General features: G+C 37.1%; 1 protein-coding gene across 1 annotated transcript in view; it reads left to right on the top strand.

Moving 5' to 3' along the window:
* Positions 1 to 24,953, top strand: part of MRPS27 (mitochondrial ribosomal protein S27) — a 57,885-nt gene that overhangs the window by 2,993 nt on the left and 29,939 nt on the right. Inside the window, exons 2-4 of the mRNA XM_070938807.1 lie at positions 1,792 to 1,869; positions 5,555 to 5,625; positions 7,545 to 7,603. Coding sequence (XP_070794908.1) covers positions 1,792 to 1,869; positions 5,555 to 5,625; positions 7,545 to 7,603 — 208 coding nt within the window. The remainder of the gene's footprint in view (positions 1 to 1,791; positions 1,870 to 5,554; positions 5,626 to 7,544; positions 7,604 to 24,953) is intronic.

The raw sequence follows: 24,953 nt of genomic DNA, 5'->3' as shown, positions 1-24,953 counted from the left end.
CTGTAATTTTTTACTGTGTCTGCCTTTCTTTGTCTTCCCTTTGCAATGTAGTAGGCTGAGGTATAGGTCCGTGATGGTGAACCTATGGCACGTGTGCCATAGGTGGCACACAGAGCCATATCTGTGGGCACGCGAGCGTTGCCCTAGCTCAGCTCCAGCTCCATGCACTGGCCAGCTGATTTTTGGGCCTTCTGGGCCCACCAGAAGTTGGGAAACAGGCCGTTTCTGGCTTCCGGAGGGCCTCTAGGGGGATGGGGGAGGCCATTTTTGCCCTCCCCATGCTCCAAGAAAGCCTCTGGAACCCGGGGAGGGCAAAAAACGGGCATATTGGGCCCACAGATAACCTTTTTGTCATTGCATGCCAAAAGTGGGGGGAGCACCGGGGGGAGGTTGCGCGCGCAAGCGTGGGGGGGTTGCAGGGAGCATTGAATTATGGTTGTGGGCACGCACGTGCATGACCTCCCCTTGCTCCCCCCACTTTTGGGACCTGACGGCAAAAAGGTTAGCCATCACTGGTATAGGTTATGGTCCTGCCTTTGTTTAAGGCTGCCCAACAAGCTTTGTTGGGAGCCCAGTGTAAACTGTATTGTTTGCATGCCTAATAAAATTCCGTTGTATTTTCCAATGATTTTGTTGGTTGGTTGAACTAAATTTTGGCTGCAAGAAGATCAATTTGTGGGATTTGTAGGGCCTTTTTAGTATTTGAACCCCATTTTATGGAATTTCTTTCTCCGCTCGTATTGGCACTGCACTCTTAACTCCTCCTGTGCTGTGTTCATACTGTTTTCGAAACAGTTGGGAGAAACTTAGATTAAGCTATTGCAACATTGCTTTTGGAAACTTTCATGTACTGCACTTGGCAAAGGTTAAAATAAGATTTAGATATGTGTACATAATAAAGAGAGTATTGAGATGGGGGAGAAACTGTTACTTGGTTTTTCAGCATATTAAGTTTTTCTACTCAAAAAACCATTGAGAATGTTATTTCAGAACTTCCCATCTCTCCTTTCAGAATCCTTACCGGGCTGCTTCTCAAAACTAGATTTTCACTTTAGGGGTTAGGATCACAGAATTTTTATAATTTTAACATTTATTCTAAAGAAATATTGGGAACATTATTGGAAAGTTAGTTTCTATATAAAGTGTTATTGGATCTCAATGTTTTTACATTTATTAGAACTCTAGAAATAAACTATGCATTTGTGTACATCTTTTTACATTTTATTCCTATTGATGTGTTTGTTCTTATAATTCATATTTTCTGTGTTTTTATTCTGTACAATTTGAATAAAAGATGGAAATTGTATGCCATTCAGAGTTGACTTAAAATGCAGTAATTTGTACGTCTTATAAATAAAAAAAGTTTTGTATCAATATAAGATGTAGGGAATTGCTATTTTGATTAATATTTTTGAACAGATTAGCCTTTCAAGTTTTAATTAACCTTTTTAATGGAAAATGCTATATCGTTATCATTGGACCACCTGAATAAATCATAATATTTATTGGGTAAGATCTATTGAATTTTATAGTAATATAATTTATGGTGAAGTTGTGAGATATTTTAAAGTTATAAATAGAGTTGACAGAGACTCTATTAGAGTTCCAATTTTTATAGAATCTGAATCCCAAAGGAGATAAAAATTAAATGATTCCTAAAATAATAATTGCTACCATAGCAATTATTACCTGGTGCATTTAATGTAATTAATATAATGCATAAAAATAGGTGACTAACGATTTTTCAATGTAAAAATCTTGTAAAGGACTTTCTTTGACCTCTTTTATTAGGTAAAAGATGTATTCTTTCAGCAGCATACGTGGACAGTACAACATGGGAACAAAGAAAAAAGGAAGACCATAGCCTGGGTAAGGAAATGAATGTGTGTGTGTGTGTTTTTTTTAAACTTGGGCTTACATGAGCTAACATAATGGTGAACTATGATCTAGACTTAAATGTATTAGTATTCCACATGCTGATTTCTCAAAGCAAGAGTGCCTGCTTCACTTTTTTTAATGTGGGACTAAATACTTGAGAAAGCAATGCTGACAATACAGTATGCGACAAATGTTTATAATATTCATTTCAGTCAGCAATATTTTAGTTATAATAAAAACCAGAGAGATGTGAACGGCAGAGTTGTACATGTGGGACACAGGAATTCATGGCAGCTTCTTTCCTTTTTCTAGATAATATATATGTTGAATATTCTATATGTTATCATGTCTTTTTGCATCTCTTTTTATCTGTGGTCCGTATCCTTGGCTGTCTCTTTCAGGGTAGAGGAAACATGCAACTTCCTGATAATGGGAAATAGGTTAATTGTTTTTCACATTACCGAGAGGACATTTATAGACAGCAGTATTGTCTCTTCTAACCAGCAGCAGTTTTTCATCATCCATCATCTCAACAGCTCCAATCTGGAGATGCTGCTGCTTCTGTTTACAGTTCAGTAGTGTAGAGGACTGTAGCTGTGTCATTAGAGGCTAACAAATTCATTGTGGCAGAACTTGCATAAAAAGTATACCAAAATATAACAGTGAAAGCAAAATGGTCTGAAATATTAGAGGAAAAGCAGCCAAATTAGGACATTCAATTGATTGAGGGTAGATAAATTAGCTTGCTAGGTATCCATTTGCAAATCACAAAATCCATTTGTGCAGTATCTTTTACTTGAACGCAAGATGGCACTGTGTCTTTGTGAGTGGTAGCATTTCTCATTCAAGAGAATCACAATTTGTCCAACAATGGCCAGTCAGGATAACTTTATAATTAATGCAGGGACTAGCTCTCTGCAAGGAAAAAAAAAATCATGTGTGAAAATCAAATAAGAAAACTAAGTTATCAAAAAGCCTAGTATGAAGGAGAAAAATCCACTGATGAGGAAGCTTTAGATCTGGGGCAGACTAAAGGATGGACTCTTATACAAGATGAAATAATAAAATAATTAATTATAATAAATAATAATAAACTTGTGAGAGCAGGTTTTTAACTAATCCCTAGGAGAAAGACTGCAGGTCTAGGGGAAAGAATATAGCATCTTCTTTGCTAGATTATAGCTATCTCAAAAAAATGCTATAAGAGTTTACCAAAATGCCAGGTTTTTATAGTGCATTTCCCCAGGGTAGGCTATTCTGATGAGCTATGGAGGTGTGTTCTTATCCAGAGACAAAAGCTGTAAATTTCTAATTGTCTTTTTAAAAATGGGCTATTCTATCCTTTAACATTCAAAGTGATCAGCACTGATCAGTTTGTAATCCAGTCAACCTCAACATGATACTTACGGTACATGCTTATTGCATTTTTGTAATGGAAGTGTCCCTAGAGGCAACATTATAAGCAAAGGGTCACATTTGGAAATGGAAGGTGAGAATAAGCAGATTTCCAAAAGCAATATTCTGTAATAAGGTTATATCCTTCCAGCGTGGCTGCTCTACTAGATTTTTCCTTCTTCATACTTCTGAACTGAGATGGGTTGCAGCAGGGCTGTTTCTTCAGTGTGTATATTGAAGACTTTTATGATGTACAGCGGGTTTGTTGAGAGGAGGAGGAGGAGGAGGAGAACGGTGTTTGGGCTTTTCATTGATTAAAAAAGTAGGATGTGCTAAAAAAAAAAACATAGTAAAGAAGAACCAAAATGATTTATGAAAACAAATCATATCTGGATTTTTAGCTCACAAAAAGACACTTGGAAACACTTTATACAATTATAGATGATGCTGAGAAACCAAACAGTTATTTTTTCCCCCTCCTTGCTATTCTCGTTATGAATTCAGAACAAAGAAAAAGGTTATCGTGGCACATAGTTAAAATAAATATAGGCTATAATGATGACTTCCAACATAGCTTTAAAAAGGGATAAGACAGTTTAGTGAAGGGTAAGCCAGTCAGTGGTCATTAGCATACAATGGATCTTGCTGGCTCAAAGATTAGATGCAGCGCATTGTGAATACTGGTTCTGGGGAAACAGCTGAATGAGGAAACTACATTGTCTTTTAAGTCTAAGATCCTGGACTTTGTAATCTTTGCTGGTTCAGACCAAGGACTGCCCTTATAGTCTTAATCTGGTGGAGCAGGAAAGCTGCTTTATCTTCCAAGGTTTATATTTAGAAGATTCAGCAAAATTCATTGAGAAGGGATTCAAAATACATTGGATTCATTCATTCTAATGAATTCAAATTACTTTTATGAATATTCTTTGTTTAAGGAGCAAAAGGAAGTGTCTTAAATACTGTAACACTTATGGAGACTTTATCCTACACTTTCATTGAATATTGACATCCTTACAGAAACTACTTGCAAACTGTTTTATGCTGATGCAGTTCCATTAAAAAATGCGCCAACAGCACTGATCTATTTTGAAGAGTATGCCAGCAGCTATTAAATAGTAAGCCTTTATTGACTGGTGCTGCCTGGAGCTAGCTTTGAACCAGCAATTTTTGGGAAGTGAAAAGCTTTATCTCCTGTTACTAGTCCCTTGAGCCACCAATTTGTAAGAGCAGGAATCTTCTATGACAGCTTTAAGGTAAATTTAATCAATAGGCAATTTTAGATTTCATTATTTTAGGAGGTAATAGTTAACTATTGAATGGATGCCATTTAGAGCTGGTTACGATTTTCTTTAGTTGATTCACGAGATTTCCATGTTACATTCCAACATTTAAGAAGGCTAAAATAGGCCATGCCGAGTTTTATACATGAAGAAGTTGAACTATTAAATCGTATTAAGCAGTTTTAAGCAGCAGAATAGTTCCACTGACTTTAAAACTTTTTCTTTTTTAGCCAAATTTCTTTAAAAGAATACAAAATGAAAGGCTGTTTTCTGTATTAATTGGGTTGATTGATAAATTTGATCTTTGTGCATGGCTGATTATCTGATCCTTCATCTCTTGAATTATTATGTTAATGGGAACTGACCTATCTTCAGTTGTCTTTGAATATTACAACACAGTTTCTGGAAGTTTAACTGTATCAGAATACAGATATAATGTCATATATAACAATAGGCATTTCAAGAGTTTTGTTTTAATCAAATGTTTGAAATTAACAGCTGCCATATTGGCAAGTGGGCTACCGTGAGTTCAAGTTCTGCCTAAGCCATGAAAGCTGGCTGGGTGACTTTGGGCGGTCACTTTCTCTCAGCCCAACCCACCTCCGAGACATAATTTTACTTAGTGACTGCTTTGCTTAACGACCAAGCAAACTGGTGTGGCCCACTGCCATTTGTTTTTTTTAAAAAACACAATAAATTCACTACTGCTAAACATTGGCACTGCTAGGAAGGATATACTGTGGCCATTGCCCCAACAGATATGCTGCCAGATACCTCCAGGCCTCACCTACATCACCAACTCTAGTGCTGCTCCTGCTGCTGCTCTGCTAGCCATCAAACAGCTAATCGATGCACCAAATATTGCTTTGTGGCCCATGTGAATTTTTAATTTAACTATGTGACCAGTTTTTGGAATGACTGTACTTTGTTTCCATTTCTTTGTTTTTCCATCCAATAACTTTAATGAGTAAAAACTAAAGATGCTTTTTTCCCCCCTGCAGCTGATTTAGCCAATTTGATGGACAGAACCTATGAAAAAAAACTACCGGTCAGCTCTTTAACGTTATCTCGGGTAAGAACATGACATCCAATTCAACAAAAATAACCCAGATAAAATAAACATCTTGGTATTTTAAACTACTGTAGTATTTTAGTTGAATTGCTACATGCATATAATTGCTTTCTACATGTACTATGATAGTTATTTAAGACCTTGGGGAGAATTAGTTACTTTGACTTGTTGTGACTTATTGTCTCATATACTGTAGACATGGCTTTCCTTGGAGATAGATATATATATATATATATATATATATATATATATATATATATATATATATATATACATACATACATACATACATACATACATACATACATACATACAGAGAGAGAGAGAGAGAGAGAGAGAGAAAGCTCAATTTCCTCATTCCCTAAAACCTATAAATAGAAATAATGTGGAAAGCACTGCTAATGTAAAAGGGTCACGTGAATCAAAGCAATTCCTAAGTTGCTTTTTTCCTAAAGGATAAATTTGTAGAAAAATAAGTTTTCCTGGGCCACGGGGGACATGTAATTAAGAATATATTTGTGTAGTGTTTAGTATGGTGACAGCATGAACAGCTATGGGTGTGCCAGAATTTGTCCATATAACACTTCTGCTACATAAACTGCGTTGGTTATCAATAGGCTTCTGAGTACAATTCAAGACCCAGTTATCATCCATAGAGCTCTACATGGAATGGGACCATGTTATTTGACTGACTCTCTTGAGATTTTGCTACCTATTTCTCATACTTTTATAATCTGTCTCCTTAGTTCAATTTTTTTTAAATAAAAAGACATAGAATTAATGAATATAGAATCATTCTTTATTCCAATTCTAATTAAATTATTTGAATGCCATATTTTATGTAGCCAACATTAGGTGCGAAGAATCAGGATCATACATAAAGTTGCCGTTCAGAAGATTTATTGCTCAAGTTTATATACAAGAATCTAGTCAACAAAAGTTTAATACTAAATTGGTGCCTAATAAGAGTCAATGGAATTGATGAAGGGTCTGTTTTTGGGACTGTTTTTAGACTGTTTTTGGGACCGTAATGACTCTAAGGTGATGACTCTCTTAGTTCCCTGCCCCCAGTTCTGCCTTTTTATTCCTCACAGCTAAAAGTGCCAAGCTACATACCAGAAAGTACCAGCAAAAGTAAAAACAAATGAAGGCGAATATATGTGTCCCAGGATAATGTTGCATGATCCAATCTGGGTCAGTCACCACTCTGCTAGGATTGGCTCTAGCATGAATCCAAAAGCTTGGTAAAAATTAAACTTCTGGTCCCAGTGACCGACCCAGATTAGATCTTGCAAAAGTAAAAACATGCTTTTTCTTTTCAAGTGAAGGCATTTTTATAAGCAGCATAATAAAATCTGGGTATTTTCAGTGGTAGCACATTGATTACTGGTTGTTGAGGACAACAAACTTCAGAAAACCGCCTGTGAGAGGAAATAGAACAAAATGTTAGAAAACTGGTATTTAAAATAAAATAAAATAAAATATTTTATTGTGCACCAATTTGTTTCATTTAGTCTTTGCCTTTAAATCCTAAATCCCCAATTTCTGGAGGCTCCTGAATTTATTCCTAATAATACTGTCATATTAGTATTATGTTAGTACTGTATATATATATAGTAATAATAAGGCTAATATTAATAATTATCAACATATATACTTAAAAGGAACATGTTCCTTATTTCAAGACTATTTCTTCATAAAAAGGAAGATTAAACACACAAAAATAATCTTTATTTCGGGTAAAAGTAGTAATTGCAAATCAAGTGAAAGTGCTATAGTGATAATTTTATCTGTATGCCACTTTAAAGTGATTTGTTTTCTATATTGCAGTTATATCTGACCATGCTATGTTCAGACATATCTGAGTGACTGTTGATGATTTACCTGGAAGGTCATCTCTAAACTATATTTTCCCTTAGTTTATAGATAACATTTCTTCACGTGAGCATGTGGATCAAACTGAATATTATATATACAAGTAAGCCACCGTTTTAGTTTTATAACAAAGTCATGTATTTTCACTGCACACTTCGTTCTCAGCTCTTGCCTTCAATTAGTTAAATCATACATTGCTTAGAATCAACTTCAGATCAGCATTCTGGATATCATTGATGTCTAGGGACCCACAATGCACTCATCAATTGTCTGTTAGGATTTTGCTGTTATAATTTTGATCATGGAGACAATCTTCTCATTGTGGTGATTTCAGAACGAGAGAATGGCAGTGGTGTTCTCTAAAGCAAAGGTCCCAAACCTTTACAGCTTTGTAGAGGAGTGGTGGGGGTGGAGGAGAGGAGATGGTTTCATGCACATGCTGCTTGTGCAAATGCAGCTTTGCACGCTTGCCTGCCTTTTCCATGGCCCAATTCCCAACCGGCCCAGTACCAGCCACAGGCTGGGGGTTAGGGTCCTCTGCTCTAAAGCAACACTGAGCCTAGATGGCATTTAAACCAGGGGTCTCCAACCTTGACAACTTTATAACTTGTGGACTTCAACTCCCAGAATTCCTCAGCCAGTGCATGCTGGCTGAGGAATTCTGGGAGCTGAAGTCCACAAATCGTAAAGTTGCCAAGGTTGGAGACCCCTGGTTTAAACAACCATGACTGTAGAGGAAGCCAACTATTCATGCCCCAGAGTAATGCTGGATCTCAAGGCTTATCATATTGCTAGGGATTTCTCTCACCGCTCTCTGGAAAATGCAAAAAAAACCCCAACAACTTTGGGCTGCCTACCAAAGTCTGCATATTAATGGTTATATGTACCAGTCTATTTGGCATGTCATTCCTTCAAGTGTTTGTTCCAACTTTGGGGCAGATTTATTGCTAAGTATATATGTGGCATATTTGTCAAATGCAGAGTAACTGATATTTCAGTTTGATATGACAAAGTTGAGCGTAAATGTGACAAATTTTAAGACAGCCAATGTGACATTTTAAATGTGTTTAAAGTATGGGACCAAATTTTGGGAAACCCAGGTTCAAATATACTCTTATCCATGGATGCTCTTTAGATATTTTTCAGGGCTTATAAACTGCTCCAATCTCAAACAACTCTGACCATCCCTACATTCTTTCTCCCCTTTTCTCTCTCTGTTTTATTTTAGAGATTTTAAAAGTGCAACCAAGAAAAAAGAAATCAAGAAATAAGGGAGCAAAAAAGAAAAGAGATTTATAAAAATGAATAAGAACGTTCAAACATACAGTCAGGTCCAGAAATATTGGGACATCGACACAATTCTAACATCTTTGGCTCTATACACCACCACAATGGAGTTGGAATGAAACAAACACAATGTGTGTTAACTGCAGACTGTCAGCTTTAATTTGAGGGTATGTACATCCAACTCAGGTGAACGGTGTAGGACTTACAGCAGTTTGCATATGTGCCTCCCACTTGTTAAGGGACCAAAAGTAATGGGACAGAATAATAATCATAAATCAAACTTTCCCTTCTTAATACTTGGTTGCAAATCCTTTGCAGTCAATCACAGTCTGAAGTCTGGAACGCATAGACATCACCAGAAGCTGGGTTTCATCCCTGGTGATGCTCTGCCAGGTCTCTACTGCAACTGTCTTCAGTTCCTGCTTGTTCTTGGGGCATTTTCCCTTCAGTTTTGTCTTCAGAAAGTGAAATGCATGCTCAATGGGATTCAGGTCAGGTGATTGACTTGGCCATTGCATAACATTCCACTTCTGTCCCTTCAAAAACTCTTTGGTTGCTTTTGCAGTATGCTTTGGGTCATTGTCCATCTACACTGTGAAGTGCCGTCCAATGAGTTCTGCAGCATTTGGCTGAATGTGAGCAGATAATATTGCCCAAAACACTTCAGAATTCATCCTGCTGCTTTTGTCAGCAGTCACATCATCAATAAATACAAGAGAACCAGTTCCATTGGCAGCCATACATGCCCACGCCATGACACTACCACCACCATGCTTCACTGATGAGGTGGTATGCTTAGGATCATGAGCAATTCCTTTCCTTCTCCATACTCTTCTCTTCCCATCACTCTGGTACAAGTTGATCTTGGTCTCATCTGTCCATAGGATCTTGTTCCAGAACTGTGAAGGCTTTGTTAGATGTTTTGGCAAACTCTAATCTGGCCTTCCTGTTTTTGAAACTCACCAATGGTTTACATCTTGTGGTGAACCCTCTGTATTCACCCTGGTGAAGTCTTCTCTTGATTGTTGACTTTGACACACATACACCTACCTCCTGGAGAGTGTTCTTGATCTGGCCAACTGTTGTGAAGGGTGTTTTCTTCACCAGGGAAAGAATTCTTCGGTCATCCACCACACTTGTTTTCCATGGTCTCCCAGGTCTTTTGGTATTGCTGAGCTCACCGGTGCATTCCTTCTTTTTGAGAATGTTTCAAACAGTTGTTTTGGCCATGCCTAATGTTCTTGCTATCTCTCTGATGGGTTTGTTTTGTTTCTTCAGCCTAATGATGGCTTGCTTCACTGATAGTGACAGCTCTTTGGATCTCATCTTGAGAGTTGACAGCAACAGATTCCAAATGCAAATAGCACACTTGAAATGAACTCTGGGCCTTTTATCTGCACATTGTAATTGGGGTAATGAGGGAATATCACACACCTGGCCATGGAACAGCTGAGAAGCCAATTGTCCCATTACTTTTGGTCCCTTAACAAGTGGGGGGCACATATATAAACTGCTGTAAATCCTACACCGTTCACTTGAGTTGGATGTACATACCGTCAAATTAAAGCTGACAGTCTGCAGTTAATGCACATTGTGTTTGTTTCATTCCAACTCCATTGTGGTGGTGTATAGAGCCAAAGATGTTAGAATTGTGTCGATGTCCCAATATTTTTGGACCTGACTGTATGTGTTGAACATATATCAATTTGGCAATTTAAAATTATTATGAAAATAAATCAATCAGTAATTAGCAAGCAAAATCAGCCAATGAAATAAGAATTATCGTTCAAAATTAACAATTAAGAGTTTCCATCTCATCAGGGAAAGCCTAGCTTTATTAGAACAAATCAGGCTAAATCTGACATTTTAAGAGATTCCCAACTTCAGATGTTGTGCAAGTTCATGTGCAGAACTATAGTCCGGAAAGGGTTTTCAGATTACATTTAATTCAGTGTCAGCCTTATTTAGCAATACAATGTATTTTTAAAAATAGATTGATGTCTAGAAGTCTGTAGTATTTCTAATGAAATAATTATATGCAATTTTCAATTTGAAGCATAAGAATCCAGCAGCTACTATCCTATGCAAAGCCCACTCTGTATACTTGACAGGAATATAAAGCTTTGTAATGCTTAAGTATTGGAAATGTTTGATATTTGTTTAATTATAAATGAAATCATCTTCAAGAATTGTTGAGCTTCATGACATTGTCACCAAGTGTCCAAAAAGGATCCAAAATGGTAATTGTATTTCCGGCAATTTTTGAATATGAATATAAGTAGTCATCAACTTATGTCCATTCTTCAGCTCTTGTTGAAGGTTATTGTGGTGCTGAAAAAGGAACTTGCTACCTGTCCTCAAAGTTTTGGCCACTGCAGCGTCCCCATTGTCAAGTAATCACAATCTGGGCATTTGGGAACCCAGCTCATGATTGTGATTACTGCAGCAAACTGCATCACATAATCACCATTTGCAACTTTTCTTGTTGGTTTCCCACAAGCAAAGTAAAGAGGAAATAAATAGGTCTGACTGCTGCAATTTCCAGTTTGTTCCCCTCTTGTTGCATATAGCATACAGGCAATTCCTTACTTGGGAAGTCTCTGGCTCCTTCCTTTCCTCTAAGTAAAGTTGTCCAACATGAGGAACCAGCTCTATTGTTGCCTGGAAAGTGAGCTGAATCACAGCCAGCAGCATAAAAGGGTGGGGGAGTCTGTTTATTCAGGCTTGATAAGGGTAATTCCAGCAGACACTTCCTCCACAGGCTTCTCTTTGCCATCCTCTGGTACCTGTCATCTCCCTTCACCTTCTTTCCAGGCCCTACATTGACCTTTTCTTCAGAGCAGCCTTTATGCGTAGCAAACACTGAGTCTGCAAGCACTTACAATTAGGAACTTAAAATTACTCCTGAGGAGGCTAGTATTTCCCTTTACCACAAATACTATATTTCTGTATCAACTCCCCTTCTGTTTTTTGCTTTTATTCTTTTCCTCTTTTGCTTGCTGGTTTATTTTTTTTAAAAAAATAATTAAAAACAACAACAAGAAACCTTGTGATATATTTCCATACGCTCTCTTTTTTTTTTTTTTTTGAGTTCCTGATTTTCCATTCCTAAATATCATGGCTCTTTGCAAACTTGGTTTCTATAAAAGCAAGAGTTTTAACTCTTGGAAAAGATTATGATGTGCAACAGTGACCGGGTAATCAGCTATTCAGCACTAAAGTCCTCAGAGACCATGCCATTTGCATATCTTCTCAGCATCAGAAACTTTTAATTATTGCTTCGTTATTAGCTAGCTTGCCTATGTAGTAACAGCTGGTAAATGGAGTTGAGAAATTATAGAAAGGTCAGCAGTAGCTGAAAATTACAGATGGCAGCCAACATGGTATGGTAAACAGTTCTGGCAATCTGCCTACAACATGTATTGGGAAATGACTGTGATTTTAATATATGCAGACACCAAAATAATATACAAGTGATCTGTGCATATGCTTTTTTTTTTAAAAAAGTCAATCTTTTCTTATTTCGCCCCCCCCCTCGTGAGGCCTGCAATGTTATGAGGAAATTTAGGATTTTGTAATTACTCTCCTGCATTCCTGCATGTGAATTGACAGGAGGTATAGGATGGTTCTGATGGCCCCAAAATCATACCAGATTAACGAATGCTGGCTGAGATAGTCCATACAATTTAAAAGTTGCCAATGATGGGAAGCACTACCCTGTTTCCCCCAAAATAAGACATCCCCTGATAATAAGCCCAATCGGGCTTTTGAGCGCATGGCAATACGGCCAAGCGCTTATTTCAGGGTTCAAAAAAATATAAGACAGGGTCTTATTTTGGGGGAAACATGATAGATAAATGAAATGGTTGTGGCAAGACATGGTCTTGTATGAAGGAGTTTACAAGGCAATTCCCAAAGGATATCTTATCCATTGCATGCAATGTTTTGGTACTGTGCCTGCTTAAAAGAGTAATTTATATAATGCATTACTTTTATGAAACTCAGTTTTTTACTTCTACATCTATGACTGTTCAGTAAAAATGATTTGAAGTGTAAGAAAGACAGTTTTTAAAAAGGCTCTTTGTATTGCGGTGCTCATAAATGGGAATGGCGTTGGGGGCTGATGTACTGTATGAGGATTGTGACTGATTTTTCATAAGGAATGATGGAATTGAACTGTGGCCTGTTCTTCAACAAAAAGTTGTCAGCTGAAATATGAATCCTAAGCTCTTAGGATTCTTTCCTTATTCTCCTCCTCCCCCCAAAAAACCTGAAAAATGGGACTAGTAATGGAGACTACCTCATAGTCAGATTCTATCGGGCATTCTGCAGGACCGAGTAGCATTTGGAAGGCCAAGGATTGCATTCTGGGACGGGGCCATGCAAAGTCATCTGGTCACTCTGTCATATCACCTGAAAGCATGGTGCTCATGGATATTTTTTTGTGGGGGGAGGCTTAGAGTGGGAATGGGAACAGGCGGCTTCTAAGAAACAATCCCCATCCTTATCCTTTAGAGCCCCTAACTATTATCTTACCAAATTGATCTGAAGGTTCTGGAAGGGCATGTACTGCCTATGTGATACTCCCTTCCTGAGCCTAAATTAACCTTGGCTCTTTTAATTTCAAAATATTTATTTGGACCTCAGTGAAGGAAAAGAAAATGCTTGCCACTGTTGCTGCCAAGGCCCATGACTCATGTTCAGGAATTAACTTCATTCAATCAAGCTCCTTTCTAATCTATTCTGTTCTAAAACTGGTATGTTTTTGTCCATCCAGATAATTTTTCACCCTGTAGCATAATGCAAATAATGCAACTTTTTTTCTTCCTCCTTGTGCTCAGAAAGGTATTCTTTTACTCTCTTTTTCATTCACTATTCTGTTCTTATAGGCCGACTTCTTTCTTTCTTTCTTTCTTTCTTTCTTTCTTTCTTTCTTTCTTTCTTTCTTTCTTTCTTTCTTTCTTTCTTTCTATTGTGAAAGTGGACCACTCTGTGGCGTTTCATCTTAAGCCACAGGAAAAAATATGTCAGTGGCTTTAATAACCAAAGAAGGCAGATGGAGCTAATTGTACAACAATTTATAGTTAGAGTCACTGCACCTCTTGGGTACAATCTAAGTAGAAAAACATGGCTTAGTACAGTAAGGCTTTTAAAATTAATTACATATTCATGAAATGTGGGCAATGTGACATTAGTACTGAGTTGCAGCACAGCTGGATGGTAGCCATCTTGGGTGCATCATTAATCAGAGAGGCTGATTTAGATAACATATTCATGCTGTGTTTCCAAGAGAGAACTGTTCTTTCCCCCCCCCCCCCTTGTGCCCCCCTATGTGGGAAATGAAACCTCATAAACCTGGGTCCATGTGTTCTTAATCTGTGTTTGAAATGTAAAAGAGTATGCCATGAATTGTCAACAATATGTGTTTTTAATACAAGGCTGTCATTTAGTTTTCTTGACATTTCATCCCCTCCATTATATTTCTGACATTTTACATTTGGTGCTATGTTGGGGGCAGGCATACATTAGAGAATGTGGTTGTCATAGTGAAGAATTAGGAGATCAAATAGTTAGATGTGACAACTGCAGCAGCAGCTGCCTTACCTCACATTAATGAAGGAGGGAAGTTGGGAAAAATTGCACTAATGTGATTTAAACCTTGGGAGTATTTTGGATTAGTGGTAATGGCAATTTCTCCTATTTTATTTCAGTGCCAAAGAGTTTTTTTTATTTATGAAAAACTTAAAATTTTCTATGTGGTGTGCAAAGGTCCCCCCCCCCAAAAAATGGCCGATGCCAGCCAAATTCAACTATGTAAATAATAAAAGGGATGGAATGAACCAACAACCCAGCATGCTGAAGCATTTCATAAGGGTTTCTATAAACCCGAATGTGTTCTAATCTTAAATGGTGGAGTATAAAGAAGTAAGTGATTAAAAATGTAGTTGTTACACATGTAGAAATAGAGCATTTGAACTCAGTATTTTTTGAAGGATGTGGTGTTAAATATCAAAGTGGGTTAAGAAAATGTGAATTTAATATTTTTTTTTAAAAAAAACACTGTCATTTAGAATTGATGGAAATCATTCCATATGCATATGTACCTTGTATTAAGAGCATGTTTCAAGATTTCTCATTCACTTATTCTTGCACTTTTAAATAAACTGTTATCCAATTTTCAAAGGCCTTCTTTAAATGTTTGTGACGTATGCTGGTTGATGCCACATAACATGTTTGCAATGTGAATCTTTGATTCTGTAAATTGGTATAAGCATTAAATTTGTTTACTGGTAGTTGGGTTATGAGCAGAAGTGCTCATTCATATTTAAGGGTAGCAGCACAAAATGTTTATCATAGCGAAGAACTGGTTAAAAAAAGTATGGCTCAATATATTGGCTGGTAAACCATAATCCAGCACTACCCAACCTTTGTGGCTTGCTGGGCCAGCTGCGGGAAGGGGGGGGGAGACGGGAACTGGGCTGTGCGAGTGAGGCGCCAGCCCATGTACGTTGCCGTTGCATGAATGGTGGCTGGCATGCACATGCATGCAGCCCTTGCATGAGTGGCAGGATGGCAAGCATGCGCGTGAGTGCCCACCAGCCTGCCGCTTGCAGAAATTGAGGTGTGCACATATGCGCTCTGGCCAGCCACTCATGCAGCCTAATTCTAAACAGGCTATAGCCTGGTAGTGGGCCATGGCCCAGGGGTTGGGTATCCCTGCCATAACCCATCTTGATTGCTTTTAAAGCTTATAGATATTAACTAAAACATTTTTGAGCTTCACCAGAAATACAAATTTTTGTCATGGCTTATGTAATTGTTAATATTGTGTTATTAATGTTACAATATCATACACTATTCCAAAGTAGGAATTTAAATATTCTGAATAATTTGATTATAATAAGACAGCAACAATTTGCTTACTGTGGCTTATGGAATTTTTCCAACCCCTTTACTAGCACTGGCCCTAGGAGGCATCTATAGTTTCATATTTTGTCTGTATCTGTGTGTCCTTCTTGTTTTCACTTGGGTTGCATCTGTATGTTTGTGTATTTGTGCCCTAGAAAGCATGGGGCTGGTGCGCATGCTCTGCTCTGGGCCATGGGGACCAAGAGGAAACCGGGGGGGGGGCTTAGAACGCAACATCTGGCAACGTTCTAAGACCCTACCCAACTAGTTCTCCCATTGGATATGTTGAGGTTTTTTTCTGTAATGTTTGTCTCCACCTGCCCAAGAGAGATCCCCTCATTTTCTACCTCACTCTTTGTTGTTTTCTCCCACCATACAGTACCAAATTTGGACCTATTCTGTTCAGTTTTCTGAGAGTTATCCTGCTGATAGACAGACAGACAATATCCCCAATAATCTCATTTTACAAAAATTCTTTCCAAATTTCTATTGAGTTGAAAAGAGTAGAGAAAAAAAAAGCTTGATATAATAAGAAAATTGTCTTGCTGGAATGTTACTTTAAAGTTATTGTATTATGGTCATGCTGGGAGTATCTCTTACAGGGTTGCTATAGTAACAGCTCACCCCACTGTTCTCTAGTGCTTTCCTTGGTCTATTATAGTGCACATTGTAATAGTAGGTTATTACAGGGTTTTTTTTTTTCAGATCCAGTCATTTTCAATTAAATGGCATCAATAGTGGAAATCTTTATTGACTTTTTTTTTTTTTACTATCAATAGATTTGTTTAAACCTAAATACTACTCACTTTACTTTTGTAAAGCATTTCATCTTCAAGAAATTTCCCACTGTTTTCATTTTTTTTATATGTTTTGATAATTTTTTTTAAAAAATTGCAATCGAAAGAAATAGTGTTGTTTGTATACAGGCTGGGGAAAAATACTTTTTATGGTTTCTCATTTTAAAATTAACTAGTTTAAACTAGTTAACTAGTTTAATATCTTTTTCTCCCAGAGAGCAATTATTATTGAACTTTTATGATATATTGATTGAAAAATGTCAATGACTATCATGATGAGGCAGGGGAAGTTGCTTTTTATTTGCCCTTTAAAAAAAAAAAGAACACAATGTTTTGAGATTCCTTTTTTCCTCTTTCGTGCCTCACTTTCTACTTCTCTCTGTTTGAAGCATCCCATTTAACATGCCTTAAAAAAAAGATATGTTATAAGTGGGGCCTGTTTCCCTAAGTATAACTGGATTGTTTTTAAATAAATCTAGAATATGTTTCCTTTTCGTATTTTGTAGGGTTTAGAGTTACCCAGGTTAACAAGTGTAGCTCTTTATTGTAAGAGCTCCTGGGTTGCAGAGACAAAGGTTTGAAAAGAAGTACAGTCATGTACATGCACGCCATACAAATGGGATGCAGGGTTGACATAGGCTAAGTGACAAAAGGAAAGCTTCCTTTAGTTATGCATGATTAAAAAAGAACCATCAAGGAGCAACCAGCTTTGTGAGGCAGTTTTCTTTGATGGAGATGCATGATCAGTAAGTGCCTCTAGGCTTTCTCCTACCGCTTAGAGCTTGCAGGGGTGCAGACAAAGGAGATTTCTCGGTGACATCCTTCCAAATCCTCTAAGTTAAGCCTGCCTAGATTCTATTTGATCATTAAGCTTTGTACCTAAAAATATGCATGGAAGAAAGAATGTTAGCATTTTGAAGTTGAACCTTTAATGTGCCGCTTTGAATTGCCTTTGGAAAGGGAGGCAAATCTGAATTGATCCAAGAGACCGTCTTATTTTTAGTTGTTTGGAATATATTTTTGTTTTCTTGTTTCTTCTCAAATCATTTTAGACTCTGAAGCAAACAAAAATGCTTTTTATGAAAGTAAATGAATATGTACTAGGACTATGGAAAAGTACGGAATGCCATGCATTTTGTACATTAACAAAGTGCCCCTCCTTGCAGCATGGAAACAGCTGTAAGGATCTGGATCCATGGAAGGATCAGCCCAGCTGCTTCAACCATTGCCCAGACCAGTGATGGCGAATCTTTTCGGTACTGAGTGCCCAAATTGGAATGCGTGTTCATGTGCATGCATGTGAGCGCGCTGGACCACCGGAAACTCGAAGACCAGCTGGCCAGTGCACATGCCTGTTTTTGGCCATTTTTTTGGCTGTTTTCTGGGCCCCTTTGGGGCCAAAAACAGCCCGGAAAATGGCCGGAAAAAGGCCTGGAAACAGTCCAAAAAACGGCCTGGTTTTTGGCCATTTTCAGGCCGTTTTCCTGCACTCTGTTGCCCGCGAAGACCAGCTGGCATGCACGCCGGATACCAGAAGAGCAGCTGGTGGCAGCACGTATGGCCACAGAAAGGACTCTGCGTGCCACAGGTTCGCCATCACGGGCCTAGACTGTGTGTGCACACAGACAACACTGCTATCGAGAATGCTAGCAAAACAGTTGTGCATTTATACACATGTGGAGGCTGGAAAAGTCTTCCCAAAAGTCACATATGGTTTTCTGACATAGCTGCTTGAGTGCTTCAAAGAGGAGCATTTTGTTTGCAATAGCTACTTTGAAAAATCACTTCTCCAAATGCTTCGCATATGCATTGGTATGCAAAGATTCATAATGAGCATAAATTGGAGTGGTTCCACTGATTTATATTTCACCTTGAATACATTTTGCTCATATACTTTCTGGATTGGACCAGACCAGAACATGAACACAGCACATGTACTGTATGTTTTCAATCTATAATGTGTCATTAGATTTAAAAAAGTAGTCTCTCCATCTTCTTTAATTTTAGTTAATTCATGCAGCATTTGAGAATGGAAAGAAAATATTAAAATCAGAAGTAGTACACATATATTCTTGTATGTAATGTTGAAATTGATGCTAAATAAACAGTTGTATTTGAGCATATCAGTACAAAAAATTACCACATGGTGGCACCGAACAAAACTATTGAGATGCATATAAAAGAAACATAATTTTGGTGTAATACTGAAAAGAAATCATTTCCCCATAACTAAATCTTATAATCATTAGCTGAATTTACTTCTGAAAATAACACTTTTAGGTCAGGTAAATGGCTATATTGACCCCTGATTTCATAAAGTATTTCAGTTTAAGAATTAGTAACCAAACATTAAAAAAACACACCAAGTTGCTTTAGTACTTAATTTCAGGTTTCCCACGTTTACTTATTATTTAAATTTAAAATAAGTTTATTAGTTTTCACTTTCCATTAAGATGGCACCTCTTAACTCATTAGTTAATCTGGATAATTATTTTCTTTGGATCACTCAGCTGGTAGTATATTGACATCTTTTTCCTAATTTAAATAATAGGAAATGACTATCATTTTTCTCCTCTTTGATTATCCTCTGTGTTAGATTCCCTAACCTGGACATTCTCCAATTGTGTGATCTAATTTTCACTTTTCACTCAGTAAACCTATTGCTAAAAATTGTGGGAAATTAAGTCTAATGAATATTTATGGATTGAAGAAAACTTATCTCTGTTAGCACCATAAGTAATTAAACATAAAAAAGAATAAGATCTTTCTTGTCTCCCCTTCCTTCCACTTTACACAACTTTGTTCCTCATTGCCAGTTACCTCTTTTTATTTTGTCTCTGTTCTTCATTGGTGCTTTAGAGTGTCTTTCTTGTCTTCCTTCACCTCAGTTGTTGTCCCTTACACTTTCTTTTCCTTCTAGTCACATTGTGAATAGCCCTCTAGAGCATCTCTTTTTTCCCTCCCAATCAAGAGTCTGATGAAAATATAATTAAACAGCTGATAGCATTCTTTCTGGGAACATTTCCATTGAAAGTCATGCTTGGAGAAGATGAAATTGAAACTGGTTCTCCCTGAAAGTTCCTTAGGTAGTTCCTTCTTTTTTTTTTTTTTTTTAATTTTTTATTGTAAACAAACATACACATATAGACATAAACATTAAAACAAACTAGATATAAACTAACTATACAATGAAATCAAGTCGCATGACTTGAACTTTGAAAGTAGAGCTACTTCGGTAATTATATATCAATATATCTATATATATTATCTTTCATCTTGTATCAATGTTTATATAACGATATTTCCTGTTATTTACTTATTTTTGTAGTATTGGGTGGTAATCTCTTATTTCGTGTCTTTTTTATCTAACCATTTGTACCATTCTTGCCAAATTAAGTAAAAGTCTGTATCTTCTTTTCCTTGTATTTCTTTGGTCAATTTGTCCATTTCTGCACATTCCATAATTTTTTGTATTATTTTTTCTTCTGGTGGCGTGTTTTCCAATTTCCACATTTGTGCGAAGACAATTCTAGCTGCAGTTAGGATATGTATTATCAAATATTGTGTCTCTTTTTTATAGTCCTTTGTCAGTATACCTAATAGATAAGTTTCTGGTCTGAGGGGTACTTTTTGGGCGGTAATTTCTTCCAGCTGACTTTGAATTGTTTTCCAAAATTTTTTGACTTTGGGGCATGACCACCACATGTGGTAGTAGGTCCCCTTCTGTATTTTACACTTCCAACAGTTCTGATTAGTATTGGGAAACATCCTTGCCAACCGTGCAGGGGGGAGATGCCACCTATAAAACATCTTGTACGTATTTTCTTTGTAGGGCACGGACATTGTCAGCTTAGTATTTACTTTCCATATTTTTTCCCAATTCTCTAGGTTAATATTATATCCAAAATTTTTGGCCCAAATAATCATATTTTCCTTCACCACTTCTTCTTCCAATTTGTATTTTAATAGATAGTTATATATTTTAGTTATTAATTTGTCATCTGATTGCATTATAATTTTATCTAATTCATTTCTTTCTTTTTGGATTCCAAATTTTTCCATATCACTTTTATATCTTGATTTTATCTGTAAATACGGCCACCAATCAATGTCCGTGCCTTGTTGTCTCAGTTCCTCTCTTGTTTTCATATCTCCCTCTGTGTTCAACAATTCGTCATAGGTTTTCATCCTGTCTGTGTCCATTGTGTTCGGGTAGATTTGGGCCTCCATGGTTGATAGCCATCTTGGGATTTTGTCGTAGTGTTTTCTCCTTATTTCAGTCCAAATTTTTGCCAGTGCTCCTCTGATATAATGTCTCCTGAAGTGTTCATGTTGTCTGGGCTTTTCTTCCCATAGAAATGCGTGCCAACCTTTTGACAGGTCAAATCCTTCTAGTGCTAGTGTTCTTTTATCTTTAAGTGTCATCCAATCCTTAATCCAAGTTAAAGCTGTTGCAATGTAATAGGTTTGCCAATCTGGTAGTCCCAGACCACCCCTTTCTTTAGTGTCCTGCAAGTGTTTCAGTTTAATCCTGGCTCTTTTTCCATGCCATAAATACTTTAATATCATTTTGTCAAGGTCTTTGAAGTATGATTTTCCTGGGTTTATCGGTATTGTTCTAAATAGATATAGTATTTTTGGTAGAATTGTCATTTTAATTGAAGCAATTTTGCCTAGTAGTGATAATTTCAGCTTACTCCATACCTCTAAGTCCTTCTGGATTTGTTTGGCCAATTTGATGTAATTGTCTTCTTTGAGGGATGATATCTTATTGGTGAGCCAAATTCCTAGATATTTTATTTTGGTTGTTGTTTGTATTCCTAATGTCTCTTCCAATTCTTTCTCCTGGGTTTTTGTCAAATTTTTGGTTAGTAGTTTTGTTTTTTGCCTATTAATTCTCAATCCTGCCACTTCGCCATATTGATCTATCTTCCTTAGTAAATTCAGTCCTGATTGTTTTGGTCGTTCTAAAATGAATACTACATCGTCTGCGAATGCTTGTAATTTATACTCCTGGTTTTTTGTTCTTAATCCTTTTATGTCATTGTCGTTCCTGATTTCATTCAACAGTGGTTCCAATGCTAATATATATAATATAGGAGAGAGGGGACATCCTTGTCTCACTCCCTTAGATATTTTAAATTGGTCTGTTGTCTCTCCGTTTATCCATATTTTTGCAATTTGATCTGAGTATATTGTTTTAATCATATTTAAAAATTTGTCGCCGGTTCCCATTTTTTCTAATTGTAGTATTAAGAATCCCCAGTTAAGATTGTCGAACGCCTTTTGTGCGTCAAGGAAGAGTAGAGCCATCTTTTCATTCGATTTTTGCTCATAATATTCCAGTATATTTATTATTGTTCTTGTGTTCTTGTTAATTTGCCTGTTTGGAATGAATCCATTTTGATCAGGATGGATGTAATTCACGATAATTTTCTTCATTCTCTGGGCCATGATTGATGTAAATAGTTTATAGTCTACGTTTAGAAGTGATATAGGTCTGTAGTTTTTGGTTTGGGTGAGATCTGAGTCTTCTTTGGGTATCAGAGTAATGATTGTTTCAATCCATGATTTGGGAATTTTGGCTTCTAAGATTGCTTCATTTAGGACTTGTAATAAAATATCATCTATTGGCTGGTATTCAATTTTGTAAAATTCCGTTGGGATGCCGTCTGGACCTGGTGTTTTATTGTTGTTCAGCTTCTTCTTTGCTTCCATTAATTCTAACATCGATATTGGTTTGTTCAAGAGTTCTCTTTGAGTTTCCTTTATTTCTTGAATGTTGGATTTATTTATATATTCTTTCACTTTTTCCAATTGGATTTCTTCCTGTGCATATAGTTCCTGATAAAAATTTCTTACGATTCGCTTTTTTTCTTCGTCCATGTGCTGTAATTGCCCTTGTTCGTCTTGTAGTTGGTGTATTATTTTTTTTTCCTTTTCTTTCTTTAGTTTATAAGCCAACCAACGTCCTGTTTTATTTGCGAATTCAAATTGGTTTTGTTTTGCCATTTTGATTTTCCTAGCTATTTCTGTTGTTGTTATTAAATTTATTTCATGTTTGATGAGATTTATTTTCCCCTTGATCTCTTTCTTGTCAGGTCTGTTCTGTAATTCTGCTTCCTGTTTTCTGAGCTCCGTCAATAAATCGTTTCTTCTTTGCTGTTTCTCTCTGTTTTTCTTCGCCTTAAATGAGATTGTTAATCCTCTTATATATGCCTTTGTAGTGTCCCATAGGACTTGCAATGATGTTTGTTCCCTGTTATTTATTTGGAAAAATATCTCCATCTCTTTCTTTATCATCTCTATGTATTCTTTATCTTTAATGATCTCTCTATCCATCATCCATCGTCCCCTTTTTGGTTGGCCTTTCCAGACTATTGTTATAGGACTATGGTCCGCCCATATATTCGGTGTGATTTCAATTTCTTTTATATTTTCTCTTAATTCTGCGGTCATCCAGGCCATGTCTAGTCTGGACCAGGACTGATGGGGGTTTGAATAATAAGTATACTGTTTTTTAGTTTTATTCAGTTCTCTCCAGGCATCTTTCAATTGTAACTCTTCAAAAGCCCAAAGGGAGTTGCAGTTTTGCTTTTTCCAGGTATTCCTACCAATGAAAAACACAACAATAATTGCAGGAGTTTGGGAATGCTATCTACTTTATCAGAGGGGAATGCCTCAAGGATCCTCTGGCATGCATATGTTTTTTTGCACCCAATTCTGTAGCAGTTGGTGGAGAAACTGACGTAATTGTTCTTCATGAAGCACAGTGGCTCATGAGGTTAGAACACTGGACTGCAGATTGGCAGGCTTGTGTCCGAGACCCGTTGCTGCCGCGGGGCAGGGTAACTTCTCATCACACGCTCCAGCTTCTGCTGACCCAGCAGTTCAAAAGTGAGCGACTGAATAGATTAATGGGTACCACTTCAGTGGGCAACCATGATGACCTGAAAGGAGCCCCAACTGGACGCCCCCTGGGCAACAGCGATATCACTGGCAAATCTTTTCACTACAGATGCATTTCAGTGCTTCCGACACTGGAGGGGGGGAACACTTCATGTTTTCATATTCCAATCTTCCTTTCTCAGCATCTAAAGAGTTAGCAGTAGCAAGTGATTACTGTATGCCTACTTTAGTCATTTATTCAGTCTCATTCAAAGAGCCAGATTGATCTAGTGATTAAGATATTAGGCTAGAAACCAGCAGACTGTGAGTTATAATCCCATTTTAGGCCTGAAAGCCAGCCGAGTAAGTTTAGGCCAGTCACTCTCAGTCCTAGTCACCTCACATGATTATTGTTGTGAGGAAAATAGAAGGAACAGTTTTTATATATGTTCACCACCTTCAATTATTTATAAAAATAGAAAAAGTGGGATGTAAATGAATAAATGTTCTTTCCATTTTGATAGCAGTGAATTTGTTGGAATATCTTGCCCTAATAATGCTCAGGAATTATTAAACAGGAAATGGGCTTCAGTACCTTGGACAGTTCTATGCAAATAATTAATGAGTGTCTAAAATTCAGTTACAGGTAATCCTCTAGTTACAACCATAATCAGGATCAGAATTTATGTTGTTAAGAATGGCAGTTATTAAGTAAGCGGTGCCCAATTTTGTGATCCTTTTTTGCCATGTTGTTAAGCAAATCATTGCAGTTATTAAGTCAATCATGTTGTTCAGTGGCTTCTCCCATTGACCTTGCTTGCCAGAAGCCAACAGGGAAGGCCACATATGGCAATCACATGACATCAGGATACTGCAACTGCCATAAATACATGTTAGTTGCCTAGTGCCCAAATTTTGAAGAGGATGCTCTGATAGTTGTAAGTACAAGGACCAGTCAGGAGTCACTTTTTTGAGTGTGGTTGTAACTTTGAACAGTCGTTAAACGAATGATTGTAAGTCAAGGACTACTTGTACTGTATAATTTTTTTGCCTTGCTTGGGATACACTACCTTTCCAAGGTTCTCTTCTCTTCCAAGAGTAGGGAGCTTTCGAAATATAGTTACCTGAAGGTTTTAGATCTCATTGTATTTAGGTCTGAAAAGCTGCACTATAATGTGCATGATGAGTGTCATTTAATTGTACTCCCCTGCTGAATAAGGAATTTAAAAAATAATCAGTTTGATGGTTCTGAGATGTAATATATCGGTTTGCTGGGTGTTAGTATTAAAATATGCTTGATCTGCTGCCTCTAACAATAGATTATTAGAAATTAGAGGGGTACAAATAGCAGAAAGCCACAGAGAAAGCTCCTGATTGTCCCATTCAGCATATAAAATGTGGTAGAGGCTGCCTTTTCATTCAATCTATGCTTGCCCTTTGCCTTGATTCATAAACGTAAGATACATTCTGTATTCCTAGTTATTGTAGATTGAATGTTTCTTTCTCCTGACTTGAAGCCCTGAACACAACCTAATTATACCCTATTCAACGAGCAGAGAGACACTTTAATTA

Source organism: Pituophis catenifer, unplaced genomic scaffold, assembly GCF_029215685.1.
Source record: "Pituophis catenifer annectens isolate HBS135680 unplaced genomic scaffold, rPitCat1.0.hap2 SCAF_2, whole genome shotgun sequence".
NCBI lineage: Eukaryota > Metazoa > Chordata > Lepidosauria > Squamata > Colubridae > Pituophis > Pituophis catenifer.
Note: the sequence above shows the minus strand (reverse complement) of the source record. Positions and strands in the feature narration are given on the sequence as shown.